Source organism: Salmo salar, chromosome ssa14 (assembly GCF_905237065.1).
Source record: "Salmo salar chromosome ssa14, Ssal_v3.1, whole genome shotgun sequence".
In the NCBI taxonomy this organism is placed as follows: Eukaryota; Metazoa; Chordata; class Actinopteri; order Salmoniformes; family Salmonidae; genus Salmo; species Salmo salar.
In genome coordinates this window covers 56,733,509-56,755,912 of record NC_059455.1, presented here as the reverse complement: position 1 = coordinate 56,755,912, position 22,404 = coordinate 56,733,509, and the positions used below count along the sequence as shown (strand labels likewise).

The 22,404-nt window shown below is 43.2% G+C and overlaps 2 protein-coding genes across 6 annotated transcripts in view; both read left to right on the top strand.

The window, feature by feature from the left end:
- Positions 1–9,687: 9,687 nt before the first annotated feature.
- On the top strand, positions 9,688–18,450 carry LOC106570119 (zinc finger protein 717). 2 transcript variants are annotated; one of them, XM_014142148.2, is made up of 5 exons: positions 9,688–10,403; positions 10,962–11,122; positions 13,624–13,739; positions 14,315–14,458; positions 17,174–18,450. In XM_014142148.2, the coding sequence occupies exons 2-5, from the start codon at positions 11,008–11,010 to the stop codon at positions 17,897–17,899; spliced, it is 1,101 nt and encodes a 366-aa protein (XP_013997623.1). In that variant the 5' UTR covers positions 9,688–10,403; positions 10,962–11,007; the 3' UTR covers positions 17,900–18,450. The 2 variants fall into 2 exon arrangements, with proteins under 2 accessions (XP_013997623.1, XP_013997624.1); XM_014142149.2 differs by lacking the exon at positions 9,688–10,403 and adding an exon at positions 10,427–10,628.
- A 943-nt stretch (positions 18,451–19,393) lies between these two features.
- The window catches only part of LOC106570121 (histone-lysine N-methyltransferase 2B), a 96,610-nt gene continuing 93,599 nt past the window's right edge, over positions 19,394–22,404 (top strand). For 2 of the 4 annotated variants that reach the window (XM_014142152.2, XM_014142151.2), the window contains exon 1: positions 19,394–19,786. In XM_014142152.2, the coding sequence (XP_013997627.2) occupies positions 19,487–19,786 (300 nt within the window). In that variant the 5' untranslated portion in view covers positions 19,394–19,486. Of the gene's footprint in view, positions 19,787–20,685; positions 21,107–22,404 lie in introns of all 4 variants that reach the window. The other 2 variants (XM_045694603.1, XM_045694602.1) reach the window with 2 other exon arrangements.

Sequence of the window (22,404 nt, the reverse complement as noted above, 5' to 3'; positions counted from 1 at the left end):
CCTGACCAGTATAAAGGTTATTTGTTATTGTAGTTTGGTCAGGACGTGGCAGAAGGTATTTTGTTTATGTGGTTCGGGGTGGTGATTTATTTAGTAGGGTGTTGGTTTAGTTAGTTCCGGGTTTTTGGGGTTATGTTCTAGGTTTGTATTTCTATGTGGTCTCTAGTCTTTTGTATTTCTATGTCTAGTTTATTGGGGTTGGACTCTCAATTGGAGGCAGGTGTTTTCTAGTTGCCTCTGATTGAGAGTCCTATATATGGGTATGTGTTTGGTTAAGTGTTTGTGGGAGATTGTTTCTTGTTTTGCCTGTGTGAGCCTGACAAGACTGTTTTGTTGTTCGTGCGGTCTTCATTTTGTTATTTTGGTGTTCTCTTTATTTAAAATAAATACAAGATGAGCATCCACATTCCTGCTGCGTTTTGGTCTTCTATTCCCGACGACAACCGTTACAGAAGCCCCAAAATTGCCCTCGCTAGAAGCCTGTGTCTCAGACATAAGGAAGTGGATGGCTGCAAACTTTCTACTCTTAAACTCGGACAAAACAGAGATGCTTGTTATAGGTCCCAAGAAAGAAAGAGATTGTCTGTTGAATCTGACAATTAATCTGGATGGTTGTACAGTCGTCTCAAAACTGTGAAGGACCTCGGCGTTACTCTGGACCCTGATCTCTCTTTTGAAGAACATATCAAGACTGTTTCAAGGACAGCTTTTTTCCATCTACGTAACATTGCAAAAATCAGAAACTTTCTGTCCAAAAATGACGCAGAAAAATTAATCCATGCCTTTGTTACTTCTAGGTTGGACTACTGCAATGCTCTACTTTCCGGCTACCCGGATAAAGCACTAAATAAACTTCAGTTAGTGCTAAATACGGCTGCTAGAATCCTGACTAGAACCCAAAAATTTGATCATATTACTCCAGTGCTAGCCTCCCTACACTGGCTTCCTGTTAAGGCAAGGGCTCATTCAATTGTTCCAAACTCACTTAACTCATGCTAAAGAGGGAGGCTGCCTCGGTTGGTGCTAGCACATGTGCAGATCAAATAATTCTGATTAAGGTGTATACATGTTTTAATAATTTGAAAGATTGCTCAGAAAATCAGTGCCAAGTGGTGGAATAAAGGAACTGCTTGTCAAGCCTATAGGTAAAATATATAGTGTCTTCAGAAAGTATTCACACCCCTTCACTTTTTCCACATTCTGTTGTGTTACAAAGTGGAATTGAAATGGATTTAATTGTCATTTTTTTGGTCAATGATCTACACAAAATACTCTGTAATGGCGGCAGGTAGCCTAGAGGTTAGAGCGTTGGGCCAGTAAATGAAAGGTTGCTAGATTGAATCCCAGAGCTGACAAGGTAAATTCTGTCTTTAACAATTTGTTCTTAACTGATTTGCCTAGTTAAATAAAGGTAAAAAAAAGTATTATTATTATTTTTTAAATGTCAGAGTGGAAGGACAAATGTATGGAAAATAAAACACTAATATCTCTTGATTAGATAAATATTCAACCCCCTTAGTCAATACATGTTAGAATCACCTTTTGAAGTGATTACAGCTGTGAGTCTTTCTGGTTAAGTCGTTAAGAGCTTTGCACACCTGGATTGTACAATATTTGCCCTTAATTCTTTTCAAAATTCTTCAAGCTCTGTCTATGTAAGGACAGACGCTGGGAGACGAGAAGCAAGGACAGGGAGTGAAGATTTAAAGGATAAATGGACATGAAACAATGATGGGCAACCTGGTGCCCTCGAGTGCCAGAGAGGGGGAGCGGGTGCAGGCGTGATAGTCTAGTTGGTTATTGATCATTGCTAGACAGCTATGTTCAAGTCTGGCCATATTTTAACTAGGCCACTCAGGAACATTCAATGTAGTCTTGGTAAGAAACTCCAGTGTATATTTGGCCTTGTGTTTTAGATCATTGTCCTGCTGAAAGGTGAATTTGTCTCCCAGTGTCTGGTGGAAAACACACTGAACCAAGTATTCCACAATTTTGTCTGTGCTTAGTTTTATTCCGTTTATTTTTATTCCAAAAAATTCCCTAGTCCTTGCCAATGACAAGCATTCCCATAACATGATGCAGCCGTCATCATGCTTGAAAATATGAAGAGTGATACTCGGTGATGTGTTGTGTTGGATTTGCCCCAGACATAGTGTTTTGTGTGCAGGAAAAAGTTGTGTATTTCTTTGCCACATTTTTGCAGTGTTACTTTGGTGCCTTATTGCAAACAGGATGCATGTTTTGGAATATTTTTTATTCTGTACAGGCTTCTGTCTCACCTGCTTCATCCCTGTGTCAGCATTATTGTTGTTTCCATTTCCCCTGTCCAGACGCTGTCCGTATTCTGTTCCTGTCTGTGGTAATTAAGTGTTCACTCCCTGTACCTGCTTCTCGTCTCCAGTGTCGATCCTTACAGAATGCTGACACTACTATACAAAGCATCAGGGAGGTTTTTGTTTTTGGAACCGGGGGTGCCTCAGCTGGCTCGTCAGGCTTCCACGCCTTAGGTGGTTCAAGAGGTTTTCTTGCCCCGGTTGGATTGGCAGGCTCCCATCCCACGTCATGCCTCAGCCAGCTCATCGGGCTCCCACTCCACGTCATGCCTCAGCTGGTCCATCAGGCTCCCACACCTCAGCCGGCTCGTTGGGCTCCCACTCCTCAGCGGGATGGTCAGGCTTTCACGCCTCAGCCGGATCGTCAGACTCCCACGCCTCAGCCGGCTCGCCAGGATCCCATGCCTCTACCGGCATGTCGGGCTTCTACGCCCCCAGCTGGCTTGTCCAGCGCCCATGCCTCAGCCGGCCCGTCAGGCTCGCCCAGGTGGGACGCCGGGTGGCGCCGCTAGGGGGGGAGTACTGTCACGCCTGCTCCCGCTCTCCCTCTTTGGCGCTCGAGGGCGCCAGGTTGCCTTTCATTACGCACACCAGTCACCATCATTACGCGCATCAGCGCTCATTGGACTCACCTGGACTCCTTCACGTTTTGATTTCCTTCCCTATATCTGTCTGTTTCCTCTGTTTCATCCCTGTGTCAGCATTATTGTCGTTTCCGTTTGCCCTGTCCAGATGCTGTCCGTATTCTGTTCGTATCCGTGGTTATTAAATGTTCACTCCCTGTACCTGCTTCTCGTCTCCAGTGTCGATTCTTACAGGCTTCCTTCTTTTCACTCTGTCATTTATGTTAGTATTGTGGAATAACTACAATGTTGTTGATCCATCCTCACCTATCTGCTATCACAGCCATTAAACTCTGTAACTGTTTTAAAATCACCATTGGCCACATGGTGAAATCCTTGAGTGGTTTCCTTCTTCTCCGGCAACTGAGTTACGAAGGGTGCCTGTATATTTGTATTGACTGGATGTACTGATACACCAGCCAAAGTGTAAATAATAATTGCACCATGCTCAAAGGGATTCAATGTCTGTTTTTTTGTTTTGTTTTTTTACCCATTTACCAATAAGTACCCTACTTTGTGAACCAATGGAAAATCTCCTTGGCTTTGTGGTTGAATCTGTGCTTGAAATTCACTGCTCGACTGAGGGAACTTACAGATAATTGAATGTGTGGGGAACAGAGAAGGGGTGGTAATTTAAAAATCATGTTAAACACTATTATTGCATACAGAGTGAGTCCATGCAACTTTTTATGTGACTTGTTAAGCACATTTCTACTCCTGAACTTATTTAGGCTTACCGCAAGAAAAGGGTTGACAAGGCATTTCAGCTTTTAATTTCTAATTCATTTGTATACATTTCTTAAACATAACTCCACTTTGACATTATGGAGTATTGTGTGTAGATCAGTGACTCAAAATGTAAATTTAATCAATTTTAAATTCAGGGTGTAACACAACTAAATGTGGAAAAAGTCAAGGGGTTTGAATACTTTCTGAAGGCACTAATTTGTTCAAAATGTGTGAAATTGTGTGAGTAATAATTAAATAATTTTTTTTCGATTTAATTGTTTTTCCATTGTGAATCCCATTGTGAATTTGTGTAACATATCTTGACAGGCTATATAATATAATGTAACCCAGGGGCACAACTTTCACTGGGGACGGGGGCCTATCATGCCAAATAGTGTCCCCCTCAACGTCACAATGGGATTCGATGAGTTCTAGCTTCTGTTGCAACATTCTGGCCGGATTACGTAATGAACCAAAGCGTCCGTTGCTATGCTGGTTGCTTAGCTCTATTTTACCTCGTAGCGGTCGCGAAGGAAGGAGGATGCAGACAGTTCTAGTTCTATTTCACCGCAAAATCGCTCGCTCAGTCCGAGCAAAATTATTACCTCAGAATTTCTCTCCAAGGACGGTGTTTTTAACGATGACAACCTGCTGACTACCTGCTGCTTCAGACCGAAAAGACTGGAAAGAGAACACTTTCTTTACCATATTGTAATGACCTGACTAGATCATAAAGGAACAATTGTCCAGACAGATGATTGAGTTAACAAACTGACGGTTTATTAACCCAACTTAACACAGGCTACTGTTTGGCCGTAGCCCACGCCAAATAAATGAAAGGCACCCTACAAACCAAACGTGACCTTCTCTTGTGAAGCCCAGACGTAAGAGAGAGAACAATGGCTAAACCCGGTTTTAACTTCCAATGCTCTATCCCCCTGCCCAACCCCCCTCCGCCAACCACCAGGCTGCCCGGTATCAGAACATTCCAGGCATTCCCGTGATTGGCAGATAGCAGGTTGATTGGCATGACCCCGCGAACACTGGTAAGTACAACACAACCCACTAATAGCCTAACAGATAACCCACAGCTGTCTGTGCGGGTCGCTACAATATATTTGTCTTTATACAAGTACAAATAGGAATAAATAATTTAAGCTGTTTTTAGACTGACGTTACTAACTAACGTTACTGTACTTATATATCTCAGCCTGCCTAGTCAGCTACAGTAACGTTAGCCAGCCTGACAGTTTTATTTAGCTAACAAGCAAGCAAGCAAGCTACTGTAACTGTTATTACAGCTTTCTGTTTGTATGTAACGTTAGCTTGCACTTCAACGGCATCCCTCGAGGATATTTTCTTTTATCTTTCTAACCAGGCGAAGTACTATGATCTCGACAAGAGGTGCAACATTCAGAGAAATTCACAATTCAGGGTAACGTTAAGCAGTTAACTTCAATTAGATAACTGGACGGATTTAGCTATGTACAACCATTTTTCAACAACCATTTTCAATCTAACGTTAGCTAGTTGCTAGCTATACATTTAGTTTAGTGGAGCGGAGGCTGCTGAGGAGATGGCTCGTAATATGGATTAAATGGAATGGTATCAAACGCGTGGTTTCCATGTGGTTGATGCCATACAATTGACTCCATTCCAGACATTATTATGAGCTGTCCTTCCCTCAGCAGCCTCCACTGATATATTTATATGTCTGTCATATTGAGGTGTCTAGCTATAAGTTAAACCTGATCAATCAAATGGATAGCTGTAAGCAATTATGGTAATTACAAATGCCCTTAACTAGGTGTCTTTGCTAGACAGACACAGGGGAGGATGAAAGTAAGAGAGTGACAGACAGAGCAAAAGACGGCAGTGCAAATGTACTTAGACTTGAGTATTTCAACAAGTCTTCTTCCAATTTGTTAGGCAATCATATCTACCTACTGGGAAAGGATGGCCAGCCACACAGGAGGGTGATTTTTACTAAGGAGGAGGAGGCCATGCTGACCAAGATGCATGCTGGCCATTTCGGAGTGAAGTGATTGCCAAAATCAACCTATGCTTCTGATGTTTCAATTTGTCACTTTTTGCAAAAAGTTCAGTACCCTGTCTAGCCTGCCAGAAGTTTGAGAGGGTGAAGACTGTGGCGCTGGAGTTGAAGCTAATCAAAGTTGTTTCACCATGGCACATGATCTGTAAGTTTCCAAATTCTAATTTTGCCCTGATAAGTAGGTTTTGTAATGGTTGCTTTTTTTGACCACAGCAAGTAAAAATTATTACATTTACATTTAAGTCATTTAGCAGACGCTCTTATCCAGAGCGACTTACAAAATGGTGCATTCACCTTATGATATCCAGTGGAACAACCACTTTACAATAGTGCATCTAAATCTTTTAGGGGGGGGTTAGAAGGATTACTTTATCCTATCCTAGGTATTCCTTAAAGAGGTGGGGTTTCAGGTGTCTCCGGAAGGTGGTGATTGACTCCGCTGTCCTGGCGTCGTGAGGGAGCTTGTTCCACCATTGGGGTGCCAGAGCAGCGAACAGTTTTGACTGGGCTGAGTGGGAACTGTGCTTCCTCAGAGGTAGGGGGGCCAGCAGGCCAGTGGTGGATGAACGCAGTGCCCTTGTTTGGGTGTAGGGCCTGATCAGAGCCTGAAGGTATGGAGGTGCCGTTCCCTTCACAGCTCCGTAGGCAATCACCATGGTCTTGTAGCGGATGCGAGCTTCAACTGGAAGCCAGTGGAGAGAGCGGAGGAGCGGGTGACGTGAGAGAACTTGGGAAGGTTGAACACCAGACGGGCTGCGGCGTTCTGGATGAGTTGTAGGAGTTTAATGGCACAGGCAGGGAGTCCAGCCAACAGCGAGTTACAGTAATCCAGACGGGAGATGACAAGTGCCTGGATTAGGACCTGCGCCGCTTCCTGTGTGAGGCAGGGTCGTACTCTGCGAATGTTGTAGAGCATGAACCTACAGGATCGGGTCACCGCCTTGATGTTAGTGGAGAACGACAGGGTGTTGTCCAGGATCACGCCAAGGTTCTTAGCACTCTGGGAGGAGGACACAAGGGAGTTGTCAACCGTGATGGCGAGATCATGGAAGGGGAAGTCCTTCCCCGGGAGGAAGAGCAGCTCCGTCTTGCCGAGGTTCAGCTTGAGCTGGTGATCCGTCATCCACACTGATATGTCTGACAGACATGCAGAGATGCGATTCGCCTCCTGGTTATCAGAAGGGGGAAAGGAGAAGATTAATTGTGTGTCGTCTGCATAGCAATGATAGGAGAGACCATGTGAGGATATGACAGAGCCAAGTGACTTGGTGTATAGCGAGAATAGGAGAGGGCCTAGAACAGAGCCCTGGGGGACACCAGTGGTGAGAGCGCATGGTGCGGAGACAGATTCTCGCCACGCCACCTGGTAGGAGCGACCTGTCAGGTAGGACGCAATCCAAGCGTGGGCCGCGCCGGAGATGCCCAACTCGGAGAGGGTGGAGAGGAGGATCTGATGGTTCACAGTATCAAAGGCAGCAGATAGGTCTAGAAGGATGAGAGCAGAGGAGAGAGATAGTGTGTGTGTCCTTACAAATATGAAAATCTGCATATGGTATGACACAGATATGTGTAAGAATATAGTAATCCAGGAATGGTAACAGCTGGTGTCTGACAGCGACCGATCACGTTACCAAGTGGGTGGAGGCAATACCCATTAAGGTCAGTAAAAGAAGAGTATGTGCTTAACTCTAATTTCTCTTCTGTAACCAATGAAAAAGGGTGCTTGGAACCAAAATTTGATTTTTGTGTGATACCCATCAAGGATGAGACTAACAAGGCCACCTCCAAGGCGATGGTGGACATCTTCAACACCTGCCCCCCCCAGGAGGTATCCCATCCACCAGAACCAGTGAGTTCAGATCAGTCTGATTCGCTGTGCTCTGAGTCGGAGGGGGACCAGCTTGAGGTAGGCTATACATTACATTACATTACATTTTAGTCATTTAGCAGACGCTCTTATCCTTCCAAAAGTGATAAAGTACATATCTCCCATTTATAACACTGCACTAATCCATGAAATTTTCTCACAGTATAGTGTAACCTGTGTGTTTGCTTGTTTACATCTTTGTCTCCTACCCTGTTCCCTTTAACTCTGCTCCTGTTCTCCAGAAACTAGGGGTTCTGCCCAACACCCAGACGTGGATCCACCTAATGTCCTCCATTACCAACCACCCTCCAACTTTTCATTACATCATCTACAGCTACTGTTGTTGTCATTATCTGCTAAGAAAGTTATTGCTCTGTCATACCGGGCACATATGTGAGATACACAGATTACCTAAAAAAAACTGCACTGCAAACACTCAGAACAAAGAGAGCAGCAGTGCCTGGACTTTGCAGTCTCTCAAGTCCCCCTTCTGAGACTGGCTGTCTGTTGAGAACAAGTGACAGGCAGAGCATTGCAACCACCTCTATATTCCAAACACCAGAATTCAGTATTTTAGTCTATGATTGCCATGTGAGTGCACAAAAAGTCTGTTAAAATAAATGAATGACACAATTGTACCAAAAACTATCAAAGTTCATGTATTAACATCTTAAATATTGCCAGGTTGGTTTTCACAGCTGTTTCACAAGGTGTTCATTATTGTAAGTTATCTTTTGTTTGTATTTATTTGCTCCACATTATTCATTGTTGTATCCTAGGACCTACAATAGATACATATATATTCAACCACAAGGGTGTACTAATGAGCTATGTGAGATAGAAAAACAAAAAATCATAAAAGGACTACTGAAGTTAGATTACAATAGATGCATATATAAGGCAAGGCGACCGGAAACATGACCGAATACAAACAGTGTAGCTATTCCCTCCAAAGCAATCAAACAAGCTAAGCGTCAGTATAGATACAAAGTAGAGTCGCAATTCAATTGCTCAGACACGAGAGGTATGTGGCAGGGTCTACAGTCAATCACGGACTACAAAAAGAAAACCAGCCCCGTCGCGGACCACGATGTCTTGCTCCCAGACAAACTAAACACCTTTGCTCGCTTTGAGGACAATACAGTGCCACCGACACGGCCCGCTACCAAAACCTGCGGGCTCTCCTTCACTGCAGCCAACGTGAGTAAAACATTTAAATGTGTTAACCCTCGCAGGGCTGCCGGCCCAGACGGCATCCCTAGCCGCGTCCTCAGCGCATGCGCAGACCAGCTGGCTGGTGTGTTTACGGACATATTCAATCAATCCTTATCCCAGTCTGCTGTTCCCACATGCTTCAAGAGGGCCACCATTGTTCTTGTTCCCAAGAAAGCTAAGGTAACTAAGCTAAATGACTATCGCCCCGGAGCACTCAATTCCGTCATCATGAAGTGCTTTGAGAGACTAGTCAAGGACCATATCACCTCCACCCTACCTGACACCCTAGACCCTATCCAATTTGCTTACCGCCCCAATAGGTCCACAGATGATGCAATAGCAATCACACTGCACACTGCCCTAACCCATCTGGACAAGAGGAATACCTATGTAAGAATGCTATTCATCGACTACAGCTCATTTAACACCATAGTATTCTAATCATTAGGTCGTCACAGCGTTGATATAGCAACGGACGCTAATCGTTTATCGAATACCATTGTGACGTAGAGGAAAACACTATTTGGCCAGAGAACATTATTTGGCATGACAGACCCCACATTCTGAAATTGCATTTTTGTCCCTCCCATTTTTATCATTGGTTGTGATAACAAAACTGGGCAACTGTATGCTTTAGTACCATGCCGACGCCTCTGAGCGGTCAGATAGGCTGTTTGGAGTGTTTATCAGACTTGATACATTTTTTTTTGTCATGTCCCCCCCACTTCTAAAACCAAAGTTGCACCGGATGTAACCACATCAGTGCATTTGTTACGATAATAATCCATATAAATGTACAGGGGCCTCTTATCAATATTGCATAGAAATTATTCTAAAATACTACTTACAAACTTAATTTAGAATGCTCCTATGCATAAAAAAGTGTGATTTATCAAACAATATAAGCACACCTGTAGGAGATAACCATTGATAAATACCAATTGTTCTCAGCCTCAGTACTCGGTGCAAGACCTTGGCTATTTACGTTTCGAAATTCCCCTAATGAACCATATATGGTCAAAATCATTCCTTTAAAGCGCGTGGGGAATATACAACGTCGCAACCCAAAACTGCTAAGAGAAAAAAAGACTGAAAAAGACCTAGTGTCAGAGATTGAGTACAACCAAAAGCATTTATTTGGCTCAAGCAATAAAAACAACGCTACAAAGAGAGGACATGAGGTAGTTGCTTTAAGACAAATGAGTAGGTAACAGTCACCGATAAACCATCCATCCTCAACAGCTCCCTCCTGTATGCATGTATTCCAACATTGCTGTTCTGCAGAATGAACAAGTCCTGCGTACCAACTGGCTACCACGATACATCTCATTATTGTAATCTTGTTTTGAATATTCGATGACGGTTGTTGACTTCAACTGCCTGTACTCAATAGACAGAGACGCTATGCTACTAGCCTCATGTCATGAATATGAATAGACAAATCGAGGCAACTTGGATATTAAGTGTTTTTTTTCTCCCACCCAGTCTCTCAACTAGCAGTGATTGCCAAGCCCGTAAAATCCAGTGTCACGTGATATGGGTCAAGAGTTCATACAAAGACTTCATTTCATTGGACACTTTGGGTAAGCAACGGTTGAAGCTAACACGCTAGCTATGTATAAATGTTTACATAGATTTTGCCTTGGATTTTAGTGTGCAATCCCAAATTATATAAATAAATCTGCATGAAAACCTAATGCAACAATATAGCTAATGGTATTTTATCATTTTTGCGGAAAATGTCTGCTTTTGTTCCAGTTTGAATTTCCCCCTCCCTGTTGTCTGCATTGCCTGGCTACATATATAACGTTAGTTACTTTATTATATTTGTAGTTTTTCTGGGTGGTTATCAATGCATTTTTCTGTTCTGTAAAACATAAATCTAGTGGCAAAGGCTAAGCCCGCCAGCCTTCCTTCCTAGCTAGCGTGCTAAATAATCATTCATCAAGTTCCTCAATCATTTGATCCACGGCGCATTTTGTTGTTGCTGGCTACGTTATCTAATTAACGTTAGTTATCGAAACATACACACAGGTTCACATTGGCTTGCTATTAGTTGCCAATTAACATAAGAAAAATAAGACAATGCTGCACATAGGAATGTATTCCCACATCTGATGATGCCTATATTTTTGTTACAGCCCGAGGTAAACTTGTGTTTGCATTGCTGGGTGGATTCAGACGTCAATGGAGTTGGGTAATGTTATGTTGGACATAGAGCAGGTCGTTCTGGGGGAAGAGGTGATGACCAGTGCCACAGCGTCCACCATCAAGCCACAGACTGTTCCTGCTATCCAACCCTGTAAGCACACATTTGTGTATATATATATATATATATATATATATATATATATATATATATATATATATATTAATTTAGAGTTACACATGGGATAAACAAAAGTAGTCAATAACACAATAGAAAAATCTATATACAGTGTGTGCAAATGGAGTAAGGCAATAAATAGGCCAATAGTAGCGAAGTAATTACAATTGAACAAATTAACACTGGAGTGATAGATGTGCAGATGATGATGTGCAAGTAGAAGTACTGGTGTGCAAAAAAAGTAAATCAAAACAATATGGGGATGAGGTAGGTAGTTGGATGGGCTGTGTACAGCTGCAGCGATTGGTAAGCTGCTCAGATAGCTGGTGCTTAAAGTTAGTGAGGGAGATATGTCTCCAACTTCAGCGATTTTTGCAATTCGTTCCAGTCATTGGCAGCAGAGAACTGGATGGAAAGGTGGAATTGGCTTTGGGGGTGACCAGTGAAATATACCTGCTGGAGGGTGTGCTACGGGTGGGTGGTGTTATGGTGACCAGTGAGCTGAGATAAGGAGGAGCTTTACCTAGCAAAGACTTATAGATGACCTGGAGCCAGTGGGTCTGGCGACAAATATGTAGCAAGGGCCAGCCGATGAGAGCATACAGGTCGCAGTGGTGGGTGGTATATGGGGCTTTGGTGACAAAACGGATGGCACTGTGATAGACTGCATCCAGTTTGCTGAGTAGAGTGTTGGAGGCTGTTTTGTAAATGACATTGCCGAAGTCGAGGATTGGTACAATAGTCAGTTTTACGAGGGTATGTTTGGCAGCATGAGTGAAGGAGGCTTTGTTGCGAAATAGGAAGCCGATTCTAGATTCATTTTTGGATTGGAGATGCTTAATATGAGTCTGGAAGGAGAGTTTACAGTCTAGCCAGACACCTAGACTATGTGGACAACTACAAATACCTAAGCTAGAACTGTCCAGAGTAGTGATGCTAGTCGGGCGGGTGCAGGCAGCGATTGGTTGAAGAGCATGCATTTAGTTTTACTAGCATTTAAGAGCAGTTGGAGGCCACGGAAGGAGTGTTGTATGGCATTGAAGCTCGTTTGGAGGTTTGTTAACACTGTGTCCAAAGAAGGGCCAGATGTATACAGAAAGGTGTCATCTGCGTAGAAGTGGAACAAGGAATCACCCACAGCAAGAGCGACATCATTGATATATACAGAGAAATGAGTCGGCCCGAGAATTGAACCCTCTGGTACCCCCATAGAGACTGCCAGAGGTCCGGACAACAGGCCCTCCGATTTGACACAATGAACTCTATCTGAGAAGTAGTTGGTGAACCAGGCGAGGCAGTCATTTGAGAAACCAAGGCGGTTGAGTCTGCCGATAAGAATGCAGTGATTGGCAGAGTCGAAAGCCTTGGCCAGGTCGATGACGACGGCTGCACAGTACAGTCTTTTATCAATGGCGGTTATGATATTGTTTAGTACCTTGAGCGTGGCTGAGGTGCACCCGTGACCAGCTCGGAAACCGGATTGCACAGCGGTGAAGGTACTGTGGGATTCGAAATGGTCAGTGATCTGTTTGTTAACTTGGCTTTTGAAGACTTTAGAAAGGCAGTGCAGGCTGGATATAGGTCTGTAACAGTTTGGTTCTAGAGTGTCACCCCCTTTGAAGAGGGGGATGACCCCGGCAGCTTTCCAATCTTTAGGAATCTCGGACGATATGAGAGGTTGAACAGACTAGTAATAGTGGTTGCAACAATGGTGGTGAATAATTTTAGAAAGAGAGGGTCCAGATTGTCTTGCCCAGCTGATTTGTAGGGGTCCAGGTTTTTTAGCTCTTTCAGAACATTTGCTATCTGGATTTGGGTGAGGGAGAAGCTGGGGAAGCTTGGGCAAGTCGCTGCGGGGGGTGCAGAGCTGTTGGCTGGGGTTGGGCTAGCCAAGAGGAAAGCATGGCCAGCCATAGATAAATGCTTATTGAAATTATCGTGGATTTATCGGTGGTGACATTGTTTCCTAGCATCAGTGCAGTGGGCAGCTGGGAGGAGGTGCTCTTATTCTCCATGGACTTTACAGTGTCCCAGAACCTTTTGGAGTTAGAGCTACAGGATGCAAATTTTTGTTTGAAAAAGCTAGCCTTTGCTTTCTTAACTGCCTGTTAGTTCCTGACATCCCTGAAAAGCTGCATATCGCAGGGACTATTTGATGCTAGTGCAGTCCGCCACAGGATGTTTTTGTGTTGGTCAAGGGCAGTCAGATCTGGAGTGAACCAAGGGCTATATCTGTTCTTAGTTCTACATTTTTTGAAAGGGCCATGCTTATTTAAGATGGTGAGGAAATTACTTTTAAAGAACAACCAGGCTTCCTCTACTGACGGGATGAGGTCAATATCCTTCCAGGATACCCAGGCCAGGTCGATTTAAAGGCCTGCTGACAGAAGTGTTTTAGAGAGCGTTTGATAGTGATTTCAGATAGTTGTTACTGCACTTGAAAATCAAACACATTATCTCCTCTCCTTTTATTGCAGATCAGCATGATAGCCTACAGTGTTTTCAATGCTTCATTACATTTTGTAATGCCAAGGCCAAGGAGAGGCACATGAGGAAGAGCCATCGTGAGGAATACAAACAGTCACTCCAACAGGTACGGAATGGATAAAAGAAATGCAAGATGCATTGCAGGAGTAGGGTGAAATTGCCCCTAGATGCTGATCTTGGGTCATTTTTAAGATGTCCTTTAGTAATGGTTAAGTTTAGAATTCAATCAAATGTATTTATAAAGCCCTTCTTACATCAACTTTTGTCACAAAGTGCTGTACAGAAACCCAGCCTAAAACTCCAGACAGCAAGCAATGCAGGTGTAGAAGCATGGTGGCTAGGAAAAACTCCCTAGAAAGGCCAGAACCTAGGAAGAAACCTAGAGAGGAACCAGGCTATGAGGGGTGGCCAGTCCTCTTCTGGCTGTGCTGGGTGGCGATTATAACAGAACATGGCCAAGATGTTCAAATGTTCTTAGATGACCAGCAGGGTCAAATAATAATTGGGGTGGGCAGGGGAGCTGATTGTAAATCTGTATGGTATACCTATGGGAAACTTCACCCCGGAGCTGCAAAGCACACAGCTTAGCAGCAGGATGCTGTAGCCCTATATGCACAGCATATATAATGATGTACAGTACCTCTAACACTTAATTATTTGCTATTTTGTGTTATTTTGCAGACCGATACTCTGTTCACCTGTTATGTGTGCGATCGTACCTTCTCCTCCTCTGAGGAGCTGACACAGCACCAGACCTCACACAGCCTGGAAGACAAGCCCTTCCGCTGCCCCCACTGCCAGGGAAGCTTCCGGACCTTCTCTGAGGTGAGACAATGGTCTTTCAATGAAAGTTGTAAAGTCTTTTGTCTCTAATGACTTTTAGTTGTGTGAAAGGACCCCAGTAATCTCGGTTAACCCAGAACTAAAATCGTTCCAAATTTGGTCAGATGCTCGATTAGGTTTTGGGGATAAAGGCGTAAGAGTTGAGATTTCTGGTTTGTGACGTCTCCACCCTCGCAAAAGGAAACTCTTAGCCAAAGCCCTCCCTTCTGATATTTTCACCTGTGTTTATCATACGTCAAAGCAAAGTCATTTAACCCTTTACACCCGTACTCGGGTTGAAAATGGCAGATTTGGGCACTGATAAGCTATAAATGACGTCAGAGCTCAGGCTCTGTGCTTCACAGTGCTGTATGGCTTTTGACTGACAGCCGTTCTGAATTTCAGCACCGCACGCGGCAAGAAGTTGCCCCCGTCCTTTCTGCTAATTGGGTAACTTTTGCAGATTTTTTATTTGTTTAAAAAATTTTTTGGGGGAATTCTGTAAATATGAAGAAGACTCAATGTATTTTGAAAGATGAGACATTGAAGATTAAAATAAATACCACTTTGATGTCATACAAGCAAGCCAAACACCTTTGAGTCCAAATGTGCATATCACATTTCCATATCACAAAACTCATGTCATATACAGTGTCAATGTTTATAATCACTGTTTTATGTACAGTTACAAGATGACATGGTGTCAACCTGGGTTGTTCTGAACAGAATGAGCCTATGTTTGTCTATTGTGAAGAAAATTCACTGCAGAACACGCATCTGAAGGCACTCATGACTCCTTTTTATGCACACCAAAATTCTGATCTGTTTCACTGAATTGCCTTGTGAAAACCTAATACAGACATCATATTTTATAACTTAGCTAGTCATGGGGCGGCGGGTAGCCTAGTGGTTAGAACGTTGGGCCAATAACCGAAAGGTTGCTGGATCGAATCCTCGAGCTGACGAGGTAAAAATATTTAGTTCTGCCCCTGAACAAGGCAGTTAACCCACTGTTCCCCAGTAGGCCGTCATTGTAAATAAGAATTTTTTCTTAACTGACTTGCCTAGTTAAATAAAGGTTACATAAAAAAAGACATGTTGGAAATTAAACAAGCTTTCAAACGATGCCCACCTGACCCAGATTACGATTTAAAATGGGCCGTTTTTGGGTTGTGTAAACAACAGTAATTGTGTGATGGTGGGGATGCAGGGCTGTTCCAAACAACTACAAGTGTGCTCAGTTCAATAAAGCACCTTATATTTGAAGACTCTTCTTTAGCCTTGTGCACACTGCAGGCCATAATGCTCAAATAAGTTTTGTTTTTCAAATTCCGTTTTGGAATACTGACTGTCCAAACAGCAAGTTACAAGTGACCAAATCAGATGTATGTGTTCAGGCATCAGTCATTTGCTGTCATGGCTACGCTTGTTGTCATAGTAACAACAGGTGTATGTACAGTGGTGTAGGCTGATTGGTGGTGGTGCTCGTGCTTCCTATCACCCAGAAGTTATGTAGCAACAATGCCTGCCATGGAACTTTTCCCGGTTGCTTTGAATGTTCAAAATTATAGTGTAAGAACACTTTTTAAAGCCTCAAATGATAAGATGATACAACTTTCAAAAGGAGTCATTTTTGGCTAGTCACAGCAGTCAGCTATAGCAAGGTAGCTGTTTAGCTTTCAAGCACATTCACTCATTTTGTTTATAAACAATTAACAAGCTAGTTAGCTACAACCTACATGTTCTTGTCAAACTCAACAGAGTAGCTAGCAAGCAACAAAAAATGCCAAATGAGTCCAAAAACCACTTGACGGCAAATAAATCAGATTTGACCGTTCAGTCACAAGTCGCATGGCCAGGTATCGGATTTGTATCTGACTTCAAACCACCTATCAAGGGGGTTTGAAATGTTGCCTTTGGCTGTTCAGACTGCAGGAAAAATAACAGATTTGAATTGGATATGCAAAAAAATTGGATTTGAGTCTCTTCAAACTGCTTGAAATGACTTAGTAACTGTGCACATTTAGGTGTCTGGCCACTTGGAGACTGCAGTTATTCCTCTCAGCCAAACCATTGTAAAAAAAAAAAAAAAATACATTTTTTTATGTTGCCCCTACCCCACATTTTTCAGGAATATTCTTATGTTACTGAATGCATCCAGAGTATTTTCAGATTTTGTTATTAATAAATGCAGTGAAAAGTACAGTAAATGTAAAATGCACAAAATCAAGTGTAATGTTTGGATTCAGTCTTGAACTGTTATCAGCTTTGGTCTAATAATTTCCCCATATAACTTTTAATATTTCTTCTGTAAGAAACATTTGAATTTAGCCCTGTCCATATAGGCCAATTCCCATGATTGTCAAGAGTTAAGCACCGCCTTTGCCCAATCCTGATGCGTCCAAATAACCAGTGACGTAAACACAAGACCCAGAATGTATTAACGCTTCTCATTATCTCACGCATCCCATAGAATGCAGACATATCTACGGTACCAGTTATGTTTATATAGTCTGTCCATGAGATATTAGGACCCCAGCAATATTAGCTGTGGTCATGGCATCAGCTAATGGGAATCCCAATAAAGATAAAGAACCGGGGGTTAGGCAGGTGCTCTGTAGTGCATCTGCCTTCTGTTGTACATTGGTACCTTGGTCCCCATGGTTGTTTCCTCAAGATGCCCTAAGCCTCTTATAATTTTGTTTCTGTCTCTCATAGTTGACAGTCCACCGGCGACAGCTGTGCAAGGAGCGGCAGTGTGTGTGCAAAGAATGTGGCATTGTATTCCAGGGCCCAAACCAGTTACGCACCCACCGCCTCACCCAGCACCCCCAGCCACTGGAAGAGGAGGATGATGACACCAAGACTCACCGTTGTGGCAAGTGTGGCCGTGGGTTTGAGGCGGAGGTGGATCTTGTGCTGCATCAGGAGAACTTTGCGGGTGATCAGCATTGCGATGCAAAGGTCCCGGCCAAAAAACGTGGCCGAGCTCCCAAGAAAGTGTCTGAGGCTGAGGCAGAGGCAGCAAACGGAGAGAAGAGCGGGGGAGAGGAGTCTGTGGCAAAAAGAGGGAAGGGACCGGGGCGACCCCCTAAAGAGGAGCTCCAAATTCCCTGTCCTGAAGCTGAGTGTGACCTCACCTTCTCCTCTGTTGCTCTTCTCCGGGCCCACAAGAAGGAGAAGCACGGGCGTCCGCCTCAACCTCGCAAGGCTCACCCCTGCTCTGAGTGTGAAGAGAGCTATGCCCGGCTGGAGCAGCTCAAAGCCCACATGGCCAGGGCTCACCGCTCTGGCCGACACAACTGCCCCACCTGCGGCAAGAGCTTTAGCCGGGAGAGCAACCTAAAGGCACACCAGAAGACACACACTGAGGGAAAAGAGGCAACAGACAAAGAAAAGAGAGAATCTCGGGAAAGGGAATATCATCATGAAAAATGTATGTAAGGCCTTGATGTGGGTGGGTTTTTTATGTTCAAGATGGGGGTTTGGAATATGTGACATACCATACACAAAAGCACTCAGTTGGATCATTAGATTGTTCCTGGTTGGTCCCACCGTGGTTATTTTAAAGTGCTTTTAGAAAAACAACAAAATGTACTGTGTATAAAACCCTTTATACAGATGTGTACATAATTGTGAATTACAACTGCCCCCCAGAGTGGGAATCTATTTGTTTCTATATTGCCAACACCTTTAAAAAATTATTTTGTATTCATATTACGGATGTAGAGCTAGTCTAACGATTTGCCTCAAATGTGAGAAGTTTTTGTAACTTATAGTATTGATTTTAGTAGGTAATCAATGGGTTTTATGGTGTACCATTCCACTCATAATTTAGTTTGTTCCTGTCAAGGCATCTTCTGATCATGTACATTTATATTGGTCTGGAGAATCCATTGTTCCGTGAAGGATGTCATTGTTGTATTCAGGTGATCTTGTACTTTTTTTCATCCACAATGAAATAGTAATGGCATTAAACTAAGGAGTGATTTAAATTTCAGTCTGTAATCATTGTGAATTTAAGGTTATGGGAAATGTCACCCTGAAATGAATGGAAACAATAAGTACTGAATAAGATTGTATGGTGCTTATCTTTTCCATTCATTTGGGGTTGTTGTGGCAGAAGGAGCTAGTGAGGATAGATGGGGAGGAAATCCAAAGGCTTGTGGCAGAAAAAGGAAACGATGAGGAAGAAAGACAAAGGGATAGAGAATAACAGCCTCAAAGGCAAAAGCTTGTAGTGGAGAAGGGGAGTAAGGATGAGAACAACACCTTGAATGAGCTAAAGCGTGAGCTGGAGATTAACCTGGTTAATTGGAGAGGAGATAGAGGGATGGGCCAGCCTGGAGATGTAGAGGAGCAGCAAAGAAATAGAAATAGGGATGGTGCTGCTGAAGGCGATGGATGCTTTGGAGAAGTCACCATCCAAAAATACTCCCTGAATATTGGCAGGTGGTGAGTCAAATGAAAATGAGCATCATGGAGAAGGAGTGCAGAGAGAGATGGAAAGATCGATTTTTTTATTTATTTATTTTATTTAATAAAAAAAAAACAATGGGGGGGGGGATTTTATATCATTGCTGTGCTCACCACTTATGGTTGTCATTTCAAATAAGAATCTGTGTGGTTACCTGCACAATTTTATACTGAACAAAAATAGAAACGCAACATATACCAATTTCAAAGATTTTACTGAGGGAAGGCTCAAAGTTAAACATTTACTGTAAGTGGGCTGAATAATAACATTTTTAGATATTTTACTATAATTTGTTTATTTGATTTCATTTGAATTAGTTTGTATTAATTGAAATATAAAACAATTGTCTATGTATGTACTCATTCACATTCACAAACACTCGAAAGGACGCTCAGAATGATGAAATACAACAAACTAGTTTTCCCATGATGCAACGGTATTTCCTTTCTATCTCGCGCCTTTCCATCTGGTTTTACCACAAAGCAACAGCGTAACACCGTCGTCGTCGTTGTTGTTGTTGTAGTAGTAGTAGTAGCGGCAGCAGCAAGTGAATAATGGCGGCATCGGGAGGGGGATTAACATATCCTGCTAATGTGACTGGCTTTAACACTCCGGTCGTGGCCCGGTCTCGTTTCCCGGGCCGGCCATGGACATCTCGTTGTCGGCTACGGTCTGAGAAACGTCCGCAGCGGGGACGATTGGACTCGGAAGGTGGAGAGGTAATCACTGGAGGCCCGAGGCCAATCAACATTGGACTAACGTTGTGCGAGGACCCGTCACTGCTACGCTTACTCGGGATTGCTGAGAAACATAGGCACCAGGGCGACGCGGGTTTCTACTCAAGCGGGAGTGAGGTGAGTTTCCAAGCCATGCACTGTGTACCAGCCCCACACCACAGACCCAATTAAAACGTGCATGTTCCACAGCCCTTTTTGTAATATTGGTGATATTGAGAATCATGTGGTCGCGATAACGTTCATACCTGGGCTAGTAAACGTTCGCTAGCTATGTCGTTGTATATCTAAATTATACAATTGTTGAAACTTCAACGCTTGCTAACGTTAGTTACCAATCCACTACCCAGTGGCAAGTTGACAAACTAGTAGGTAACATAGTGACAACATATCCAAGGTTGACAATCTCCTAGACTGACTAACTTTACCTTTACCATGATCTTTGACAATCGTTTACTTTAGGCGGTGACATTTGCGGTAGCCAACGTCACCCTGGCTGGATACAAGCTTGTTGTCTGCTTGCCTGGAAACCCGACGTTGAATTATGTCTGGCGGAAATGAGTTTGAATCAATAAAGTTTCTTCCCATGACCTCTACAAGCCAGAATGTTGAATGCAATTACATTTCAGCGTACTAGTTGTCCGTGCTGTTGGCCCTTTTGGTAGGATTGTGAGACTATCCACAGGAAAGTATAATTAAATAAAATTGTTAAAACGCTGGTAGTGTGTTCAGATTTACAGTGCATTCGTAAAGTAGTCAGACCCCTTGACTTTTCCGCATTTTGTTACGTTATAGTCTTATTCTAAAATGGATTAAATTGACGGTAATAAAAACCAAAACAATCTACACACAATACCCCATATTGACAAAGCATAAAGCATTCATAAGAGTGGTGAGAAAGACACACAGCTGCATATGAGCACTCACATTTTTCAACATGTTTTTTACAAAAGGATAGATTTGGAGATAAACTTAATTAACCTGGCAGATTACTGCTAGCAAGGTTTCCTTTTTCCAAGCATTACAGAGGGTGCTCTAGTAAACAAACAGCAGAGATCTGAGGACACCATCCAACCTGGAACTGAGTGAGTAGTGTTTGGTCTGATGCTATTTTGAAAGCCAAGAATAAAAAATAAAGTACATTACAATGATATATTTTACTTTATGGGGACTAAATGCTGAGTTAAGGCTGCCAGGCTTGCTAGGACAGACAAGATGCAACATCAATTAGCACTGAGGTGTGAAGTGAAAGGTGGCAGGAGTCTTTCAAGCCCCCTCCTGCTGTACAGACTATCCACTGGCATTTACTACAAGAAATCTACCTTCAGAAATAAGAGCTTCTCCCAACTGGGTGTGACACTTGCTCCTGTTGCCTGCTGCACTGCTGCTTGGATTCCACCTGGTGATCTGTTCACTGTCTGCCCAGGCCTGTCTGCCCAGGTACCTCCACCACACTCCCTCACCCGAGCTTTCGCTCGCCTCCAGCACACACACACTTTTGGGGCGAGTGACTCTGAACTTACATTGTTCATTTTGACTCCTGCATGCTTTGACTACGAATATTATTTACCCAACCGTGAGACAGGCTGTTTGTTCCCTCACTCGGGACTCTGACTCTATTGGTTACAGACTTTTGGCCTCCCATCCTATTCTAACCATCTCTTGCCGGCTTTGTATTTATGTTACCTGATGAAATTGCTGTACAATATGATCTTGTTGCCATCTAATGCACTGATCTGATATGTCATAAATCAGCACTGCAGAGCTCTTCCTTTCCTATGCCGTGCCTTGATTGTATTACTGTTGATGATATCTGGAAATGTGCATGTTCACCCTGGCCCATCTACTGTTGCTAGCCCCAAATCAGAGCACAAGTCAGAAATCTGCTTCACTGATTTCTGCTCTCATAAACGCCTGAGTTTTCTGCATTTTAACACTAAGGTTATTACCCAAAATGGATCAGTTGATAGTGTGGTTTCACAGCTTCAATCCAGATGTGTTGGTCATTACTGAGACGTGGTTAAGGAAGAGTGTTTTGAATACTGATGTTAACCTTTCTGATTATAACCTTTTTCAGCAAGACCGATCTTCCAAAGGTGGGGGAGTGGCAATCTTTTACCAACGAGCACCTTCAGTGCTCGGTTGTTTCCACCAAGTCTGTCCCCAAACAATTTGATTTGCTGGTTTTAAGCATTAAACTTTCAAATTGCTCTTTGTTGACTTGCTGGGTGCTATTGTCCTCCATCAGGACCGGCCTGTACCCTACCTGCCCTAAGTTCTTTCCTGGCCCCTTACACGAAGTCTGAATTTGTCCTGCTAGGTGACCTAAACTGGGACATGCTTAAACCACCTGACAAAGTCCTAAAGCAATGGGACTCCCTAAATCTTTCTCAGATTATTACTAATCCCACAAGGTATGACTCCAAACACCCAGAAAAGGCTGCTCTCCTCGATGTTATCCTCACAAATAATCCTGATCGGTATCAGTCTGGTGTTTTCTGTAATGACCTTAGTGATCACTGTTTTACAGCATGTGTTTGTAATGGCTGCTCAGTGAAACAACCTGTCCTGATTTGTCATAGATGCTTGCTGAACATTAATGAGCAAGCCTTCCTGCATGAACTGGACTCTGTAAAATGGTATAGAATCAGCTTGATCCCCTCTGTCGAAGACGCTTGGACCTTCTTTTTTTATATTTTCAGTGGTATTGTTAACAAACACACCCCCATAAAGAAAAT

Excerpts from the sequence above, each read along its gene's own strand:
- LOC106570119 (XM_014142148.2), top strand. The coding sequence starts at position 11,008 with ATGGAGTTGGGTAATGTTATGTTGGACATAGAGCAGGTCGTTCTGGGG. Across the intron at positions 13,740-14,314 it reads ACAAACAGTCACTCCAACAG|ACCGATACTCTGTTCACCTG; the intron begins GTACGGAATGGA and ends GTTATTTTGCAG. Across the intron at positions 14,459-17,173 it reads GCTTCCGGACCTTCTCTGAG|TTGACAGTCCACCGGCGACA; the intron begins GTGAGACAATGG and ends TGTCTCTCATAG.